Below are 21,754 nucleotides of genomic sequence, written 5' to 3'. Positions count from 1 at the left end.
AAAAAAAAAAAAAAAAAAACCGAAAAACAATTTGATATATTATTGTCGCACTATACTTGTATATACATAAATGTACTACCTCAGTCTCTTGAATCATTACAGGATAAAGTTAATGTCAATTTAGCAGTACCTAGACAAAATCCTATTTTTCAATATAATCCTCTCTGCTATTACATACTTCAATATCAGCGCCACAACTAGGAAAAGAAGATCAGAAGTCTAACATCGACGTCGTAGAATCTCCACACCAGGAGAAAACTACTGTTTAAAACGATGTTTCTTCCCTGGCCAATAAAATGGCAGAGCCCTATTTAATAGTTGCACAAACCAGTTTGCATAACCAAAATAGAAAGGGGAATTAAGGGAATCAGCGATGAAGCAAAACAAACTATTAAAACGGGGAGAAGTATAGAGGAATCAGGGGTCACCACAATACCTCCCACAAAATCTACAACAGAAGATCAAATACTGGACTTCGCAATATGCAGAAAGCGTAGGCACTGTGCTTCTACCTATTTTAAACGTCCAAAAAGCGAGTAGGGCCAACCCTTGTCCAGGAGTCAAAGATCAAGCAATTCTAATGACAGAACAAAGCCTATAAAAAATCATATACATTCGATACTGATACTGATAGATAAGAATAAAGCCTATACATTCGATACTGATGGTGGCCATTTTCGATCATTTTTATCTCTCTTTCTCCCCGTCCTTCAACTTGTGGGGTTGATTTTGAATTTAAACTGGATTGGAAATGTCACTGTTCATCTGAATGATCCCGAAAACTGTGGATTCGACACTAATATTAGACATTTTCAATCATTTTTTAAAGTTTATTTCCCTCCCCTATGTTCTACCCTCCCCCCCAACCCTCAGGGCTGAACTTGGATTGAAACAGCATCAGAAGTTTCACTGTTTCTGTCATCGACCCCGAAAACTATGAATTCAACACTAATATCGGTCATTTTGATCATTTTCAAATTTCTCCTCCTCCCCTATGTTGCATCGTCAAAGTGAATAGAATATAGTAATTCCTGCACCAAAACTCATGTATGTTGAAAATTTGATTGAGATCGGTATGGTGGTTCAAGAGTGATGAAGTCACAAAAGCATTCATTTTTATTTTAATTTTCATATATATATATCTCCTCGTCCCCCTTCCATATGCTGGCTTGTCAGTCAAACGATAAAAAAATACCCAGGGGCCGACCCTCATACATGTTGAAAATTTGATCGAGATTGGTTGGGTGGTTCAAAAGTTACTAGTTCTATTAATTTTTATTCATACGTCCCCTTCCCCTCCCGCTCCCCTAGGATCTACCATTTACAAAATTGTTTCCAAATCCGAACCTCGTGTAACTCGAAAATTTGATTGAGATCGGTCGGATAGTTCAAGATTTATTAAGTTACAAAAATAGTCACTTGCATTCTTATATAAATTGATTTTTATGTATCTCCCCCTCCTTATCTTCCCATACGTTGCACCGACAAATTTAAATCATAGAAACGATCCCAGGCCTGAACCTCATCTATGTAGAAAATTTGTTCAAGATCGGTCGAGTTGTTCGGGAGTTATTAAGTCTTATTTATTTTATACCCTTCCTCCTCCCCCAACCCTCAGTTCTACCATCAAAGTGAATAGCCTAAAACCAGCCCACCTCGAACCTCATCCATGTTACAAATTTGATCGAGATCCGTCAGACGGTTCAGCAGATTTAGAGTCACAGTGATCTTCAATTTTATATATATAGATTTACCAGCATATATTACCCACTTCACTCGGTTGAAATAAGTAATTTAAATGCACACTGATATTGCTCATTAAGGATCATTTTAATGTATGTCATCCCTCCTTATCCCCCAAGTGTCAGGGCTGAAAATTGACGTAAACAGCATCAGAAATGTCACTGTTCGTTTCGGCGACCGCAGGAACTATAGATTCATCAGTAGTATGTTATTTTTGACCATTTATATATATATATATATATATATATATATATATATATATATATATATATATTTCACCTACCCCATGTTGCGGGCCATGGCATCGGAAGTGCCACCGTTCAACTCAGCGACCTCAAAAAATGTGGATTCAGCACAAATATCGGTTATTTTCGATGATTTTTAAATATCTCCCCCTCCCCAAGTTGTGGGTTTGAATTTGATTTAAACGGGATCGAAACTACCACTGTTCATATAAGGGATCCAGAAAACTATAAATTCGACACTGATAGTGGCCATTTTCTATCATATTTATATATCTCTTTCTTTCCCTCCCCAAGTGGCGTTGCTGTTTTTATACTTAAACCAGATCGTAAATGTCACTGTTCTTCTGAATGATCTCGAAAACTATGGATTACACACTAATATTGGTCATTTTCGATCATTATTATATATAGCTCCCCTCCCCCTCCTCCTTGCTGAGACACGGCATCAAAATTGTCACTGTTAATCTCAGCTACTCCTAAAACTATGGATTCGACACTAATATTAGTCACTTCCGATCATTTTTAAATGTTTATCCCCCTCCACTACGTTGTATCCTACCCCTCCAAACTATCAGGGTTGAAATTGGATTGAAACAGAATCAGAAATGTCACTGTTTCTCTCATCGACCCCGAAAACTATGGATTCAACAATAATTTCGGTCATTTCTGATCATTTTGAAATTTCTACCCCTCCCCCTACGTTGCATCGTAAAACTGAATAGCTTAAAGCAATCCCTGCCCCAAAACTCATGTATGTTGAAAATTTGATTGAGATCTGTCGGGTGGTTCAAGAGTTATGAAGTCACAAAGGCAGTCATTTTTATTTTATTACGTATATCTCCCCCTCCCCCTCCGCTATGTTGGCTCGTCAAACTGAATCGATAAAAAACTCCCAAGGCCCGACCCTCATATATGTTGAAAATTTGATCAATATTGGTTGGGTAGTTCAAAAGTTATTAGGTTTTATTAGTTTTTATTTATATGTCACCCTCCCCTCCCCCTCCCCTAGGATCTACCGCTAAAGTAAAATTGCAAATGTTTTCAGATCCGAACCTCCTGTATCTTGAAAATTTGATTGAGATCGATCGGATAGTTTAAGAGTGGTTAAATTACAAAAATAGTCACTTTTAGTCTTATATGAATTGATTTTTATAAATCTCCCCCTCCCCCTCCCCTACGTTGGACCGTAAAAGTTAACTGACAGAAACATCCCATGTCAGAACCCTATCTTGAAAGTTTGATCAAGGTCGGTTGAGTGGTTCAAGAGTTATTAAGTTTTATTTATTTTTATATATCTGTCCCCTCCCCTTCTTTGTACTGTAAAAGTGAAATGAAGAAAGAATCCCAGGCCCAAACTTTATCTATGTTGAAAATTAGATCGATATCGGTAGGGTGGTTCAAGAGTTTAGTTTTATTCATTTTCATATATTTCCTCTTCCCCCTGCCCCTCCCTCAAAATCAACTGTCAAAATGAAATGATAAAAAACTTCCCAGGATTGAATTTCATATATGTTGAAAATTTTACTGGTTCAAGAGTTATTAAGTTTAATTTATTTTTATAGATTTCTACCTCTCCTTCCCCTCCCCTAAGGTGATATGACAAAAAGCACCTCAGGTCCGAACCTCACCTATGTTGATCTTTTTAAAGATCGGTCGGGTGGTTTAGGCGTGTTGAAGTCACAAAGACAGTCACTTCTTTTTACTTTTTTACATATATCTTTCCCCTCCCCTTCGTTGCACTGTAAAAATGAAATGAAGAAAACATCCCACGCCCGAACTTTATCTATGTTCAAAGTTTGATCGACATCGGTTGAATGGTTCAAGAGTTATTAAGTTTTATTTATTTTTATATATCTGTCCTCTCCCCTCCTCTCCCCTTCTTTGTAATGTAAAAGTGAAATGAAGAAAACATCCCAGATCCAAACCTTATCAATGTTGAAAATTAGATCGAGATCGGTAGGATGGTTCAAGAGTTTTTTTATTCATTTTCATATATTTTCCCTTCCCCCTGCCCCTCCTCTATAATCTACTGTCAAAATGAAATGATAAAAAACTTCTCTTGTTTGAATTTCATATATGTTGAAAATTTGATTGAGATCGATCGGGTGGTTCAAAAGTTATTAATTCACAAACATGATCACTTTTATTTTTATATTTATTGATTTTATAAATTTCCCCCTCCACCCTCTCCCCTATGTTGCTCCGTCAAAATGAAATGATAAAAGTCATCCCAGTCCCAAACCTCATCTACATTGAAAATTTGATCAAGATCGGTCTTTTGGTTCAAGAGTTATTAAGTTTTATTAATTTTTTCTATCACCCCCTCCCCCCCCTCCCCTAAGTTCTACTGTCAAAGTAAACAGCTAAAAACACTACCAGGTCAGAATCGCATATATGTTGGAAATTTGATCGAGGTCGTTTAGGTAGTTCAAGAGATTAAGAGTCACAAACATAGTCACTTTCAATTTTATAATATAGATTTTTATATATACGTACGTCTCCCTCCCCTCAGTTCTAATAAAAATATTTTAGGCATAGGGTTATTTTTACGTAATATTGATATCCTAGTTCTTACTGTGAATAATTCCCCTGCTATAGTTGCTAATTTTCTTTAATATTTCAACAAATACTTAATTGGCAACAATGGTGAACGCAGGTGCAGGGAGTTTGAATTGCTCTAGTTCCTGCTTGGAACACACACGTAGATGGCACTGCGTCGGAATACACACCGATCGAGAAACGAAATTTTTCAGTCTGAACACACACTTTACACACACAACCGGCTGTATCCGTATAAACGAGCGGAGTCAAAAGAACGCGCGGCGGGACCCCTATAAGGGTCCTGCATGCGTTAAAAGTAAAAAACATTTCGAGCAACCACTAAAAAATGCTCGCTTTCCAAAAATTGCTCACAGTGCTGCTGTGTAGTCCGATCGACCTACAAAGACTGTCGGGTTCACCAACGCGCACGCACACGCACACGCACACACACACACACACACACACACACACACACACACACAAAGAACTCGTGAAAATCATAGTGAATATTGATATGTCCACTTCAGAAACTCAGTTATTTTATTACATTAAAATATATAAAAGCGTTTAAAGAAATGCCATAATTCAGAATCATCTCAGTGCATTAGCTAGTATCAATAGAGAAAAATTCTAAAAATTAAACTTCAAAAAAGATATTGACAAACTGGTTGTCCCGAGGAACAGCAGAATTGATTTCATATACAAATGAAATGGACTATTTGTTATGAATGGGTACTTTTTATTAGTAAGTATACAGGGTGTTCATTTATTAAGTAGTCACAATCCACTGGTGAAATCCTCACGCCTAAAAAATAAAAAACGTCCATATGGACATACGGCGAATTACGCGTTATTTCAAAGTTACGAGATGCTGAAATCGAGAAAATTGTAACTTTGAGGCTGCTTAGCTCGAAAACTATGATAGATATAAAAGATGGTTAAAGACATACTAGAGGAAATGGTACACTGTCTATCTAAATAACCATGTTTCAGAGTTGGGACGTATCGCGCAACCGATTTTATAGAGAGAGCTGTGATATAGGTTCCGCTCTTCCACCTCTCTCTCTAAAATTACGTGCACCGGTACAACCCAACTCTGAAACATAAGTATTTAAATAGAGTGTACTAGTTCCTTTAATAGTTCTTTAACCGCACTTGATCTCTCTCATAGGCTTCGAGCTAGGCAGCCTCAAAGTTACAATTTTCTCGATTTCGGCATCTCACAACTTTGAAACAACACGTTTTTTGCCTTATGTTCACATGGATTTTTTTTTTTTATTGTTTACGTGTGAGGATTTCACCAGTGGATTTTGGCTACATAATAAATGAACACCCTGTATATGGTTAACTTCACTGATTTTATCGTTTTGCTTATTTAGAATACTGAAACAATTATAGAATTAGAATATTTTGACAGCTGTGAACTACAGAAAAATTGTCACGAGACGCCACTAGTATTGCATATCAACAATACTGATACATATCAACACCGATTAAAAATGTTTAACGATGAATTACTAAAAGTGTTACGTCAAGGAAAATTTATAGGTGTTCCTGTTACTGGAATATCTCCTATAGAAAGAATTTTTGTAATTGGCAATCACCACTTGGGTTAACAAACCGGATTCTCCTGGATCCCACTGGGTTTATAGCAATAGCATTTTCGTGCGTGTGTGTATGCGTGAGAGTGTGTAATTGTCCACTTGAAGAACGGTATGTATTATTTTATAATTAATAAGCGTTGTGCATAAAATTATGTCTAAATTACTCACAGATTAATCCTCCAAAGATTGCCTGTATAACAGCAAGAATCGGGAAGAAGTATAACGCTGCGTAAATTGACATCTTTCCATAATTAGGTAGAAAGTGATTCACCAACCACGGCCGTATAATTAGCATCAAAACAACTGCTAAAGCATAAAATATAAATACTATGGTATACCTGAAAATAAAAAGGACATTTTACTTTCCAAACTACTTTAAACTCAATTGTAAACTAATCTTACAATACCAATGTATTTATTACAGCATTATAGGGTGTACTTTGGTACTGTATCGCATCTCTTAGTTAGAAAAGATGGGAAGATCGTTTAGATATTCCATTTTACTTTAGTATCAGAAATTTATAGGTATTGTGTCTGACAGAAAATCAATGTGCACATCGTTTTCAAGACGAGCAAGAAATGACGTAATAATCTCTTTAATTAGAAGTTCATAGAGAGAGGGGTAGTGTCTAGAGATTAAACCTCATGAATAATTATTTCATATTCATACGTGAAGAACAAGGTTGATGCATAAGAAACAATCTTGCTTCACCTTCACTCACCTCACACTTGGAAAATGAATGAATATAGTGTTCGCCTGATCTCGCATTCGTTGACGCCAGTGGAATATGAGCACACTCACTATCATTCATACCAAATTTGCAATCACTCGATCTTATAATTACCAACGTTAATGGAACTTTGCGTTCAAATACTGAGGTTGAGGTTGACCAAGCTTCCAACTCGCCAGTTTCTAGTTGACGTTCAGAAGCTAACAGTGAAAGATTAATTCCCCTTTTCTACCCCAGATTTATGGAAATATTGTGTATAAAAGAAGAACAAATAAAGTAGTACGCTATCCTGCAGAAAAAATTAATCTCTCCTGGCGACATGATTCTAGTAAGTTTTCTCAGGCTATGAGTCAGGTAAAAATATTGACTTCTTACGTTTCGAATATAGACATTGCGTTCATATTCATGGATTGCTATGAAGAGAATGGAGATTTATGGGCATATACATAGTGACTATGTACAGGCGAAGCTATGATTGAGGGCCTGTGATTGGCTGAGGAAAATGCTGGCTCCTGATTGGCTGCTGTTGTGATTACAAGTAGTGCCTTTGTTAACGCTTTTTGTGTTGTTGCTAAAAAGAGCCGACCAGATAGGACTGAGTTGAAACTAATTGTCTCTATGGAGATTGACACTTTCACGTGAGACGGCTATCGCTTTATTTATTATCCTGTTCCAAAAATTGCTGCATTTGGATATTATGGGAGTATTTGTACAATCGATTATTAGTCCTCACTTTCCGGGTTGCTGAAGTCTGATATAGCTGTTGCTCTTTACATCATACACCGTAGTATTTCAGGTGTATGTGGCCAGATAAGAAAACTATCATCAACGTATCTGTTAAAAAAGATTAAAAACTGCCGCGTTAAGGGTTTCATGCTGAAAGTATTTCATGTAGAATTTGCACCTGAAACGCTACAGGATTTGCTGAAATTTCTAACAGTAGCCACTCGCAGATCACGTTCGCCATGGAATTGGAGCGAAATAGATGGCTCTCTTTATTGATATTCTTATTCGCGTAAACCTGGTTCGAATACAGCGTATATAAGAAGCCGACACACACGGACCTTTATCTCAATGCAAGCAACTGTCGTCAAAAGTCACATCTTCTTACAGTTCTAAACACTTGGCCTACAGAGCAGGGAAGTTTACAAGAGAAATTCAGTCATCTTGCTCGACGCTAGAAGAGAATGGATACACTCCTACGGATATCAATATGGCAATAAAAAGAGCCGTCACTTCCCAATACAAAGGGATTGAAAAAGTCAAGACAACCTCCAGCCAACATCAGATCGTTACTCAGACCAGTGAAGGACAACCAGCACCTGGATGGACACTCCTGGATTATATCGTATATTTTGTGAACGTGACATGTCATACATAGAGCAAACTGGACGCAACACACAACAATGATGGAAAGAACACAACAGCCACATCAAAGTTCAGCAACCCGAAAAGTCACCACGAACAGAGTATAGCTTAGGACTGGGACACAGAATCGATTTTACAATACTACCATATTGGCCAAATCCAGCAATTTTTGGACAGAATAATAAAGGAAGCATTATTATTCTCATCTCATGGGAAAGCAACAATCTCAATAGAGACAATGGGTGGGTTACAACTGTTCTATCTGGTCGGCCAATTTCAGTAACAAAATATAAACAAATAACAGGCGTTTAACAAAGGTATTTCTCGTAACCACAACAATAGCCAATTAGAAGCCAGTGTTTTCCTCAGCTAATCATAGGCCCCCAATCATAACACCGCCTCTACATAGTCACTATATATACGCCAACATATATCTAGCCTCCTTATTTTCACCTGCCTGATACATCGAGAAAACTAACTAGTACGTTACTATGTCGTTACAGAAACAATTCAGAAATACGAGTTTTGGATGTAGCTATATGAAAGGAAATGTTGAAACTCAGTTGAGCTTAGATCGAAAGAGTTTCACCCAGAAACAGTGTGTAAAGCATGGAGTGTGAGAATTTGCATTCTGGTGTATTTACCTGGAGTCTATTTAAGATTACTCGATAGGAGTTTTACAGTGTTAACTTGCCAGTGGACATAAATGAATACAGTGTTCTGATTTCTTTATATTACCACTTAGATGAGGTGTACAAACCTGTTTGTAGGTTCAAATTAAAGAGTATGAAAGGTAGTTTTAGTTGCAAGTATACTCGCAAATAGCTTTCCTTTGTTTCCGCTTAGAAGCGAACTAACAAAGATGGCAAATCCTCAACAAACGGCATTTTGTGTTTCGCAGTTTGCTAGTTGCAAAGCAGTTGTTACAGTTCAACGTGCGTATCGTAAGGAGTTTAATCGTGATCTCCCTAATACCAACAATGTTTGTCGATGGCCTGATCAGTCTGTGTAACGATAAAAGTACGGGACGACCAAGAGCGAGAAGAATGTTGAATGCGTTAGATAGTCTTTCTTACGAAGTTTTAAAAAGTCTCTTAGGAAGGCTATTGTGAACTTGCAACGCCAATGATGATAATAGGAAAGTCTGAAGAAGACGCCTATATATGCGGTCGTACTACTTACAAATATTACAGACTTTCAATCCAGTTACTACGCTGTACGCTTCAACTTCGCAATTAAAATTTTGCAGCAGGAAAATGACTTTCTTAATCGTGTTATATTCACTGATGAATCAACGTTTTATCTCATTAGTAAGGTCAACATACCTTACTTACCTTACCTTACCAAGTAGCTCTACAGCCCGGGGTGGATCTTGGCTTCCTCGACGATACGCCTCCATTCCTTTCTGTCATGTATTTTCCTCCTTTCACTTCCATCCTTTTACTTTCATTGTTGCCATATCTGATATTATGTCATCTATCCATCTTCTTTTCGGTCTTCCTCTTCTCCTTCCTTCGTACATTCTTTCCTGCAATATCCCCTTTGGCATCCTATCTCGTTCCATTCTTTCGACATGTCCCAGCCACCTTAATCTTTCCGCTTTTATATACTTCACTATATCTTGTCCTTCTAATATCTCGTTTATTTCCATGTTGTTTCGTATTCTCCAAATGTTGTTTTCCCGTATCGGCCCGTATATTCTCCTGATGATTTTCCTTTCAAACTTTCTCAGTTCCTCTTCATCTGTTTTAGTCATTGTCCATATCTCGGCTTCATAGGTTATTACTGGTCTCACCAAGGTCTTATATATTTTAATTTTTGAATTCCTTGACAATAGCTTATTTCGGAATAACATGACGTTTCTGAAGTAAGCCTTATTGCCTGTACTCCTGTACTACAGCCGTAAGCCTGTACTCTGTCTAATTGTTTCGCTGATTCTATTTTCGTTGTCTATTGTCAATCTCAAGTACCTGAACTTTGTAACTCCTTCGAATTCCAGTTCTCCTATTTTCAGGTTCTGTAGTCTTTTGTCCGATTTTGAGATGATCATACGTTTTGTTTTCTTCTCATTTACTGTCAGTCCTACGTATGCTGCCTCTGTTTCTAGCTTTTTATACACTTCTTTTAGATCTTTCACTGTTCTTGATATTATGGCTACGTCATTTGCGTAGACGCATATCTGTACTGTTTTCGTGAATATAGTTCCACCTGTGTCAAATTCCATTATGGCTTTATGTAGCGCTATAATAAACAGACTCATCGAGAGACTATCTCCTTGTTTAACTCCTGTGTTGAAGGTGAACGGTTGACTGAGCTTTGTGACAATTTTTATCTTCGCTTTTGTTTCCTGCATAGTGATTTTAACTAATCTTATGAGCTTTTGGGAAAAGCACCTCTCTTCCATAGCTGTACAGAGAGCTCCTCTTTTCACACTGTCAAAGGCCTGCTTGAAATGCACAAATAATAAGTATAGATTAGTCTGATATACGTAGTGCTTCTCTATTATTTGTCTTAATATACATAACTGGTCCGTTGTGCCTCTATCGTATATAAATCCACATTATGTTCTATTATTTCTTCCGTATGTTGTTTCACTCTGTTACGTATCACCATTGATAGTATTTTATAAGATATCTACGTTGAGAAGTGTTATTCCCCTGTAGTTGGCACATTCTAACATATCTCCTGCTTTGAAGATGGGGCAGATTAACTCTGTTCTTCATTCGTCTGGCACTGTCTCTTCACTTCGTATCATTTTTATTAATGTATGCATTTCTTTCAGCACTGTTCTCCCCCCTGTTTTAAATAGTTCTGCTACCAAGTCGTCTTCCCCAGGCGATTTGTTATTTTTCATGTTTATAATTACTATTTCTATTTTCTCAAGTGTAGGTGGGTTTATTTCCATCTCTTCTCCTGTCTTGGTAGCTGGTCTTCTCTCCTCTTCCTTATATTCTTTCCTAATTAGCTGTTCTTGAAAATGTTCTACCCATCTTTCCATTATCTCCTTTTTCTCCTCCTATTATCTTTGCATTTTTACTTCAGCATTCTTCTAGTCTAGGTTCGTAACTTCTTGTGAGTTTATTCATTGCATTATAGAATTTCTTTGTTTCTCTCTGTTGATTTAATAATTCAATTTCTGTTATTTTGTCCTTTAGCAAGTTGTTCTTCTTTTTCTTGCATATTTTATTGGCAATTGTTCTTAGTTCCTTATATCTCTCAATTAGCTATCATCTTCCGTCTTGCTTTGTTCCTTTCCTCTATTGCTTCCTTACATTCTTCATCAAACCATTCATCATTTCTCGCTATCTTCCCTGGTTTTCCTAGTACTATTTCCGCTGTTTCGCTTAATGTTTTGCTTATCCTTTTCCATTCTTCTTCTATTGCTCTCATATTTTCCTGTGCCTGTAATTTAGTTATCATATTTTAATATCTTCGTTTTTCTTCTTCTTACTTTAATTTCTCTATATTCCATCTTTTCTTGCTTCTCTCTTGGATTTTCTGTACTCTACATAGTTTTTCTGTTATATTGGCTTTAATCTGATAGTGATCAGTATGACAATTCGGTCCTCGATAGCTTCTTGTGTCTGTTACTGAAGATGACTACTTTTTATTTACTACTATGTGGCCCATTTGATTAACTACATTTGAATCTGGTGCCTTCCACGTTCCTCTTGTGTTCAAAACATGTGCTTATTATTTTCAAATTTTGTCTCGTTGCGAACTGGCCTAGTAGTTTTCCATTTACATTACTCTCTTCGTGCAGAGTGAATTTTCCTGCTACTCCGTTCTGAAAATCTCTTTTCCCTGTTTTTGCATCGTAGTCACCTAAAACGATCAACATGTCATATTTCGGTATTTTTTCGACTTCTCTTTCTAGGCGTCATAAAATTGCTCCTTTTCTTCTGTAGGTGTATGTGGTATGTATTGTTATTAATGTTATGTTTCTAGATAATCCCTTCATTCTTATTCTGCTGTGATATTTTCCATAAGTAGAAGCTTTGCTTTGTTATAATTAAATATAAACTAATTATTTGCTGAGCAAAACTATATATTTTCATTAAAATTCAACACGTATTAAAGTTTCGCCAACTAACTCTTTGGCTTCATCAGACACTATGTGATACAGGATAACTGTACAATCGTATACATGCAACAGCTAAGATATCTTTTTCTGTACAGCTGTAGAATGAAAATATATAGTTTTGCTCAGCAAATAATTAGTTTATATTTACTTATTCTGCTGATTCTATCATTGATTGATTCAAACTCTAGTACTTTTTGTTTTGTTTCTTTTGTTACTAAAAACCCAGTGCCAAATTGTCCTGTTCTCTTTTCCGGTTCGTTATAATACACTGTGTATTGGGCTGTATTTATCTGACCTTTTTCATGCCACCTTACCTCTTGTAACGCTACGATATCTATTTTGTTCTCTGACATTTCATTGGCCATTTCCTGCATTTTTCCTGGGAAGAGCATGGTTCTTATATTCCAAGTAGCAACTGAGATATTTCCTTTTACCTACTGAAACCATCCTTCCGAGGCTTATCTTGAGGTTTCATAACAATACTTTTTTCCTTGGTTGGGTAGTTAGCCCTACGAACAACCCCCGAACCTGGAGGACCGGCACTTTTCTGTCGGGGTTTTTCTCCCTTAGCATTTGTAGATCCATTTACTAACTGCAAGGCAGCAGTGCTGGTTTCGGTCCGCCCCGATTTCCGCTATTAGCCATATCTGATGGGCCTTATCCAATCCGCCACCTGGGGACACGCCCGGTGGGAAACCAATATCTCCCAATATACACAATGTTGAAAATCCCCGTGAATTCATACAATACGAACGTGACTCCTTAAAAGTTAATGTGTTCTGTGCTGTTTTCGACGAAAAGCTTATGGGCCGGTCTTTTTCGCTGAAGATCCCGTAACTGGAATGACTTATTTGGATACGCTCCGAGGACAGCTCTTCTTTCAATTGCAAGATAAACCAAATAACTTCCTTTGGAAACAAGATGGCACACCTACACCTTGGCATCACTATGTACAAGATTGGTTGAATGAAATTGTCACTGACCGGTGGCCAAGATCATTAGATTTCACCGCATGCGACTGTTTCCTTTGGGATTTTGTAAAGGGCCGTGTTTACGTTCCTCCACTGCCTCCTAACCTGACTAAACTGAGAGACTGAATTCAAATAGCTGCTGCCATGAACACAGAAATTCTGGCTGAAGTATGAGAGGAACTAGCATTACAGGTTAGATGTGTGTCGTGTAACAAACCGGGCTCACATTGAACGCTTATAAGGTAAACTGGAGATGCTCTCTTTCATGTAACACGACTTTTGTTATCGTTAGTTAAAGTTTAAGTGTAATTACACACCTTTAAAACTGCTATATTCATTTATGTATACCCTGTATAGCGTCAGCTGTTAGCTAAAGTAAAATTTTGGTTTACATTCTTTTGAGTGGTTACAAGATCTAACGGAGAGATACAGGCCTATAAGATCTGTAACAGCATGTATAGCAACACTCACCTACAACCAGGAACCAGGAAGATGCTGACAGCCAAACAATGTCTACGAAACATTTGGCCGCCACATAAAAACTTATGGACACCGTGGTTCATTATCTCACTCTGGGGCCAAGGCTAGTAGTGGTTTCTCATTCGTAAGATGTTAGAGGGGAACCACCAGCAGATCCTTGCTCTGAGACCAAAAGCTTGGATCCATGGACTTCGGTGGAAGCAACAATGCCAAGCTCCAATATTGATTACATTAGACTACTGAGACTTACAAATCTGTGTCGTTTCCCAGAGCATTCCTTAATCCTTGACACGATGATATGTGACTGCAGCTCCTTTTCTTGTAATCGATTTCTGAGCACTCTTCCCTCAACAATTCAGTGTAGACGCTCGAATTTTTAGGTATTTTCGACGCAACATAGTGTGTGTTCTCTACATAATTTCTTCTTCCTCACAGTCGTATACGATTCCATTTTGAAATATATATTTTTTTAATCACAAGGATTTACCTCAGTATTATACCTCATGTTTGTTTCCCAAAATTGTATTGCTTGAATATTTTCCACGCATGAAACTTCCTTATTTTCATTTTCACGCTCCAATCTTGCATACGCATACGATGCATGGTATTTTATAGAGTATTTTTCTTAAGAGTTAAACATAATCTGTTTTATTTTGTATACTTTATTGTTTGCTCTGCTATACCTTTAATGAATTTGACACTAATGACTACAACATTGTTTCGCTCTTTTGCCGTAACTTGTTTCGTTCTGTTATTGTCACGTCATACTTGTACATCAGATAGGACGAACTGAATGACGGACTTGTACAGTTTATGCACTTTCCTGTGTGTTATGTTTCGCTCTTCTCTCTATGTCTCGCGATACAGACTAGCATAGAAGATGTATCGACTAATATAGGAAAACTAGTTCATAAGAATAAACGGAAAATGGCTAAGCGCCTTCACCATGCTCGCCCAACTTTTGTCCTTAGGTTCCGTAACCGAACGATTCCTCGTTTTGACTCGTCCTCCTCAGATTCCACTATGGCCACTAACGATAATCTAAATAATAGTGTCAATCTCCCCGTTAATGATGACAATGTCATCATTAATCGTAGCATTCAGAATCCACCCCCTCAGAATCAGGATGATGATGTTCTCCCGCACATTCCTAAATTCAATCCACGCTTAGAAATGGTGAGACTCTTTCAAAGACTACCATGAAATTAGATAAATAAACTCATCGAATTAGATTTGAAGCCTGTTTTGATCTCTTCTGTTCCTGCTAAAGAACACAGAAATCTGCAAATGATAATAGAATATGATAATCTTATGAACGAAAGAAGCTCTGATTTTAAAATGCGATTATTGATAATTTTTAAAGGCCTCACGATGACTTGTCCGTTCTTGAGAAATTTCAACATAGGATAATGAAGAAAGGAGGGCGTACATTCTTATGTTTACAACGTCATGTTGCTCTTACACAAATCAAACAATTAAGCGGGTAACAGCAAATTGCGTTCATAAGACAAGGCTGAACTATATTTTACTTATAGCGAATTGGCGAGATCTTTCTGGACAATTTACACGATTTTTGGGGATGTTTGTACACATAAGAAATAAACGATCACAAGGCTTGAGAGGAAAAAGAGAAAATCGCAGGATAAAGTACGTACTACAATTTGAAAAAAAAAAAAAAAAAAAAAAAATATCTTGTAATTTAGCTTCTTCATCTTTTGAATCCAAAGCCCCACAATTTCATTCTGTAGATGAGTCATCGACTGCCACGTCCTCTTCAGATGACATAGAACTTACATTTAACGATTCTTTTTAAATCATAAATCTGGTAAGTAATCTGAGCAACCCGCTGTGCAAACTAACGTGCACTCATCTCGAACTCAGCCCTGAGAAGTCATCGGATTTGAACAAGATCCTGTAAGAATTGGAACAAGGTTTAGAGAATCTCACTTTAAAAGTGAACGCTAAACATAATACTCATAACACGTCGCAAAATAATAATGAATGCAAACCCAATCTAAATTATGACAATCAACTTTTGCAAGCTACTACTACTAATAATAGAAACAGTGGCAAGGAGAGTCAATTTAATCGCCGACGACGTCCTTTCTATAGCAATCAGAACGAGACTCACTCGGCTTCTTTTGCGCAATCACTCTCTCATTCCACCCAACAATGCGCACACATGCTTTCCACTTATCCTAACGCGACCAACGGTTGCATAGCCTTCTCAACAGCAATTAAATTATGACGCTTTACCATTTATTCCACACACAAATACGATTAATTGCAAATCGGTAAATTATTAACAGTGCAATCTAATGGTGAAGTTAAACTTATACGCTTACAACAGCTTGGGGTGTTCGGGTTACAAATTCCGGAAAACTATTGCCTCGTTCGGATATACTTAACGATAAACCTGGCTTTCGATGTGGATTGTTTCAAAGAGAAACACCGAGTGTTTGAAAATAGTGGACATTCATTTAGAACAGTGTGAAGATAAAAGAAACAAACATAACTCTTGAGCATAGAGTGGCTTTATATTTCCACTATACTCCCTTTAAGACTATATTAAAAATACACACACTCTAGTTTTGTGATCGGTCAAAACACTAACATTAATGAAAGGAGAAAAAAAATATGTTACTTCTCTGTGAGGATTTATTATATGTTTTCTGCAGAAGAAATATTTCAAATTATACACGTGATTACTTCACCCAAAATCACAATGATAATTTTATTACTGATTGCCCTTTCTCTCCTTTTCATCTTTCTTACATAACGTGAGTTACCACTAAGTAATTTTCACAATTAATCAATTGGGGAAGTAAAGGATTATTCCAAGGATTTAGTTATTCCATGGTAAAGTGTGCCATCATAAGATGGTGGTTTTGGCTAATTGAACAGTGTGACAAATAGCTTACCACTACACGCGGTTGGTTTTCACGCTTTTGATGCTCTTGGCTTAATAATTATTTTTGCTTCGTCACAAAAGTTTTAATGCCACGTTAATGCACTTTATACTCCATAATACGTATAAATAAGTGTACTTCTCATTATTTCAATAAGTATAGTTCACTTTAAGATGCAATGTTGTCAAATATATTAACCAGCAAATGTATTGTAACTTGGATAAGAGCGCCCAGGCGTGGTTTCTTTCTTTCAGTAAAAATGCTTGTCCTAGCTTCAAATTTGATTCTGGAAGCGAGATACTGGCATCGTTTCCTAAAACAGAGATGTCCCTTCCACGGCCAGAAATTATTCGCAATTTTACTAATGAATAGACAAAATTTTGTAAGAAGTTGTTCTGTGTTTCATATACATAGTCTTTGCTACGCTGATTTCACTAAGTTTTGAGGCTGGCTGAGAACATAATACGTGATATGAGTGGATGAAACGATGCCAGTAGATTTCTAACTTGAAACGTGACAAGACCTTAGACAATCAATAAATGCTGATATATAGATAATTCGAAAAAAAGTTTAATAAAAAATATACCCCGGTTGAAAATCATGGCACTTAAAGACAGCCCGTCGTCTGATAAAAGAAAGAAATGGAATCACAATAAAATTTTGTTCGTTTAGTTTATGCGAAGTAGGTAGATCTTTACGAGTGTGTTCACTTTGTATAAAGAAAGAGTTCTCCGTTTTATATGAAAAAAAAAAAAAAAAGCATTGGATTTTCATTGCTGTTTTGTTCTTTGAACGTAGAAGGAGAAAATAAAATGCATTCTAGCCTAAATTGTTTAGTATTGTCATACTTACGAGCATATAATCAGTTGCACGTTCTTGCCCTTCGAATTCTCTCAGCCACTATGTCAAAAATAACACTTGTATTTCACATCCAGTAAGTCACCTGCTCACCTATTTATACGCCAAGCACCGGCAGAATTGTCTATTTCGGCGGATACTTGTTAAAATTCCTATCAAAATAAAAACTAGAACAGTGGATACCTTGTAATAGTGGAGAGCGTGTCATCCTCGTATCATTGAAAAATCGCTGCTTCCGTCGAATATACGCGTCTTTTACGCTCATACTCATGCTTTCGAAACATCTACGCAATCTATTACTCCTCCCGAAATTGCTGTAATTAAGTTCTGTATTCTTGAATAGAATTTTTCACTACAAATTTCGTGTCATTGAAGCTTTTCAAGTGTGTCTTTGTTTAATACAGACTTCCTTTTCCTACAGAAATATACTATAAATTTAAAGTCTAGAATGTTGACATTAATTAGACACGGAAAACCACCTAAACCAGAAATACAACACAAGACAGCGATACACATGTCGCATCCCATCTTTTGCATATTACATGAGCTTTTCAACTGAAATTTATCATAGCTAAACGAAAACGTCTTAGAAACCGCGTTACAAACCCATTATTCTTTTTAAAGTGAAAAACAGATTTGTCCTATGCGTAGCGGAGACATGCACGATCTCAACTCACAAGTTCTTGAATCTGACAAATGTTTGTTTTAAAAGCACTCACCTGGACTCGATTTCTTTAAATTTGACACCAATAGAGATGTTATGAAAGAGCAGAAAAATGACGTATTTTTACTTCCATTCACAAATATTTACAAACAAAACATTAGCTTGATGGCAGTAAGATTAGTAGAATGGCTAAAACTTATAAGATTGTAAATAAGCTATATAAAGTATCCCAAATTTTCTAATACAGTTCATTTGTTGCTCTGCATTCCTGGAACACTATAAGAAGTTGCATTCAGGCTTCTCCATTAGAATATAATGTTGGAATTCAGCACAGGTTCAATTGCTGTTACAGTTTGGCCAATAAACATTGTTATTTCCCACTCTGAAAGAATTTATTACGCAAAAGATCAGCAATTGCAAATCTTGTCAACTTTAGAAAAGAAGTGTATACAACGCCAAATTACACCCTCATATCTCCCCTCCCAGCCGTTCACCGAAATTGTTATAGACGAAGCGGGAAATTGGCAACAATAGATAATGGATGTAATTACATACTTATCGCCTATGACATAACTATACGCTTTTTAATAACCATCCCACTAAAGCTTGTTCAAAGTCAACTGTCACCAAAGTATGGTTTGACGCCATGTTTCTCGTTTACAGTAGTATTGACCGACGTATGCCTTGATGGCTCCCGATTCAGAACCAGGGTGTCTGGACCACGATCAATGACCTAGGGGTACCTAGGACCACGCTCTCTAGATTTTGGTAATGGGTATGTTGAACCACCCTCTCAACTTTCGGGAAGGATGTATACCATCAGCCTCTTAAATTTTGGAAATTGACAAATTTAAAACTTTGGTATAGTAGTATAGGACCAGGGTATGTACCTTTGTAAGTTCGGTTGATTCAGCCTCTTGCCTCATATATATATAAATTGTCAAAAATGTTAATTTCGGAAGTTTTTGGACCTAATGTAACCTCTTTAATGAAGGTTTATCATGTCTTATAGTTGAGTGGCCGATTGTCTTTCATAGCACAGGGGTACATTAATGCATCCCTCTAAAATTTTGGGAGGAACGTGTAGGTCCACCCTTAAATTTTGGAAACTGAAGTTGTAGGATAGTATAGGGCCGCGATATCTACTTTTGTAAGTTTCGTCGGTCCTCTCGTTCTCTTTTATGGGTGAAAAACTGCCAAAAGTTCTTCTTTAATGAAATCAAGACTATCATAAAATAATTTGAGGTACGTGTAGGACCTCTGATTGATGCTAAATAATAATATATTGTCGTATGGTTAGCGTACATATTAACCTGGTGGTAGTTTTTGAAAAGTTTTGGTTCGAATTCCGATTGCAGCTTTCTGTATTTCGAATTTAAGTTAAGCTATAGGTTCATGACCCATATAGCCTCTGAGTTAACTGGAAAACATTAAACTATTTTATATTCTACTTTCCTATCTCTTTTAGTTTTGTTTTGCAAAAAGCTCATAAGAGCAAGCTCGTTGCGAACAGGTAATACATAATTCCATTTCGTAAGTAATCATAACATCGATAGTCGATGTTAACTAGGTTTACTTCCCAGATTATTTCATTTTATCGTTTGAAAGGTCAAACTTTTGGACAATGTTTACGTGGATCGTTTTTATAGAAAACTCGGTAGAACAATTGCTGTGAGCAATAACGAATTCTGGTACAATAAAAATTGCAACACATAAAATTATTTTATACTCTCCTTTCATATCTTTGTTACGTTTCGTCTTGCAAGAAAATTCTTAAGAGCAACCCTGTTGTAAACTGATAAAAAATTCCATTCCGTAAGTAATCTTAACACGGTTACTCGATGCTAACTAAGCTTAATTCTCTGATCGTTTGAAACTTCAATCTCTGGATAATGTTTAGGTGGATCGTTTTCACAGAAAACTCGGTAGAACAATTGCTATGAGCAATAACAAATTAAAATAAAAATTGGAACAGTTAAAAAAATCGATCCGAAAAAATAAAAATTCGTAGTAGTGAATTTAGTAAGTCTATTACCAGTTAAACACGCAAGAATATGCGTGTTTAGAAAAATCATCTAAGACATGGTATTGAAGCGTTGAAAATAGAATTAGAACTTTTAAGGATTTCCTAAGACTTTTTAAGCGTCCATATCTTCGCGAGTAGAGAGGGCGCAAAAGCGCCACCTCTATTCGCTGAGGTATGACAAGTCAAAGTTCTCTTCGCTATCAGAATTTGTTTGGTACATTATTGATACTTATCATTCTGTGGTGAGTTCTCCATCGGAGCAGAAACTTAAGGAGTTAATCTTAGATTACTTGCCCGCAGAGGAGGCTAAAATATTTAAATTAGAAAGTGTCAATACTGTTCAGGAGTTGACTTTAGAGTTAGAAGATATGGAGGGTCATCCTTCAAATTTGGAAAGGCAAAATTTTAATTATTTGTGACGTTAGATCATTTAATAGTCTATCTAGCATGCGGACTATACCCATTCATTAAAAAAAAAAAATCATATAACAACGTCCTCGACTACATCATGAAATGTGTTGCCACATGCATTTCTTTAGAACTACTTCAAGCTTATTTCAAATTCACTACAACATGCACGAAGGAAGAAACAACATATTCCCAATCTTTTCCTTTAAACAAGAATTGGGTCATTTTATATAGACATCATTCATAGAACACTCGTTTCAATCTGTTATTACACGGCACATATTAATAAGTAATAAAACTTAGCCTACCTAACCTACCCTACATACATAATTCATATGTTAACTATAACTGCTAATGAGATCATCACAACATGCATAATATGTTGAAGAGTATTTACAGCAAATATTACCATTGCTGATTATATTATTTCATATTTTTCGTTACAATTAAAACTTAACGCTTATGTTGTTATTCAGACTGAATATCAAAGCAGCAAATGAGATACTGGTACGTGTTAATCTTATGTTCCGTGTAAAGATTTATGAAGTTAGCTTCCTGAGGGTAAAATATTTGAGTATTCTCGTTACAGTCCAGTAACTACTGCAGATTCATTAAATACTAGTAACCGTTCAGAGTTAACATCAAGTAGAAGGTTTACTATAGGAAATTTTGTTATTATTTATTATTGGTATCATTCTACAGTAACCAGATTATACAGCAACTCAATCAATTTAGAATGATCAAATAGTCTCAAATGATATCAACACGGATTTATACATGCTAATGCCAAGCCCCTTTCATAGCCTTACCCAAGTGTACGTAAGCAGACGACAAGAAATTTAGCTAAACATTACGAAATTCATCTTTCTACTGATAATTCTAGACAAGACCAACATTGTTTCCAAGTTCATACTTATTAAATACTATACTAAGTCTTTTTAAGTTTCAGTTGGTAGCCTATCAAATGGCCTTCAAAACTATCACACTTCACGATGTTTCTTTAGCAAGCAATTTAAATTCACATTATCTATTTCGCCAGGCACTCAATATTACCAAAACAGGTGCATGTTGTCCTAAGTAAATTTCCGATTAGGTTCCAGGCCAAATTTATTAAATTTCAAC

At 36.5% G+C, this 21,754-nt stretch overlaps 1 protein-coding gene across 6 annotated transcripts in view; it reads right to left on the bottom strand.

Annotated features, from left to right (window-relative positions):
• LOC145664457 (JNK1/MAPK8-associated membrane protein) overlaps positions 1-21,754 on the bottom strand; it is a 287,534-nt gene that overhangs the window by 136,106 nt on the left and 129,674 nt on the right. For all 6 annotated transcript variants that reach the window (XM_081731149.1, XM_081731153.1, XM_081731154.1 and 3 more), the window contains one exon: positions 6,302-6,471. In XM_081731149.1, the coding sequence (XP_081587275.1) occupies positions 6,302-6,471 (170 nt within the window). The remainder of the gene's footprint in view (positions 1-6,301; positions 6,472-21,754) is intronic.

The sequence above is a fragment of the Thermobia domestica genome, chromosome 11, assembly GCF_964235325.1.
Source record: "Thermobia domestica chromosome 11, izTheDome1.hap1.1, whole genome shotgun sequence".
Classification (NCBI taxonomy): domain Eukaryota; kingdom Metazoa; phylum Arthropoda; class Insecta; order Zygentoma; family Lepismatidae; genus Thermobia; species Thermobia domestica.
Note: the sequence above shows the minus strand (reverse complement) of the source record. Positions and strands in the feature narration are given on the sequence as shown.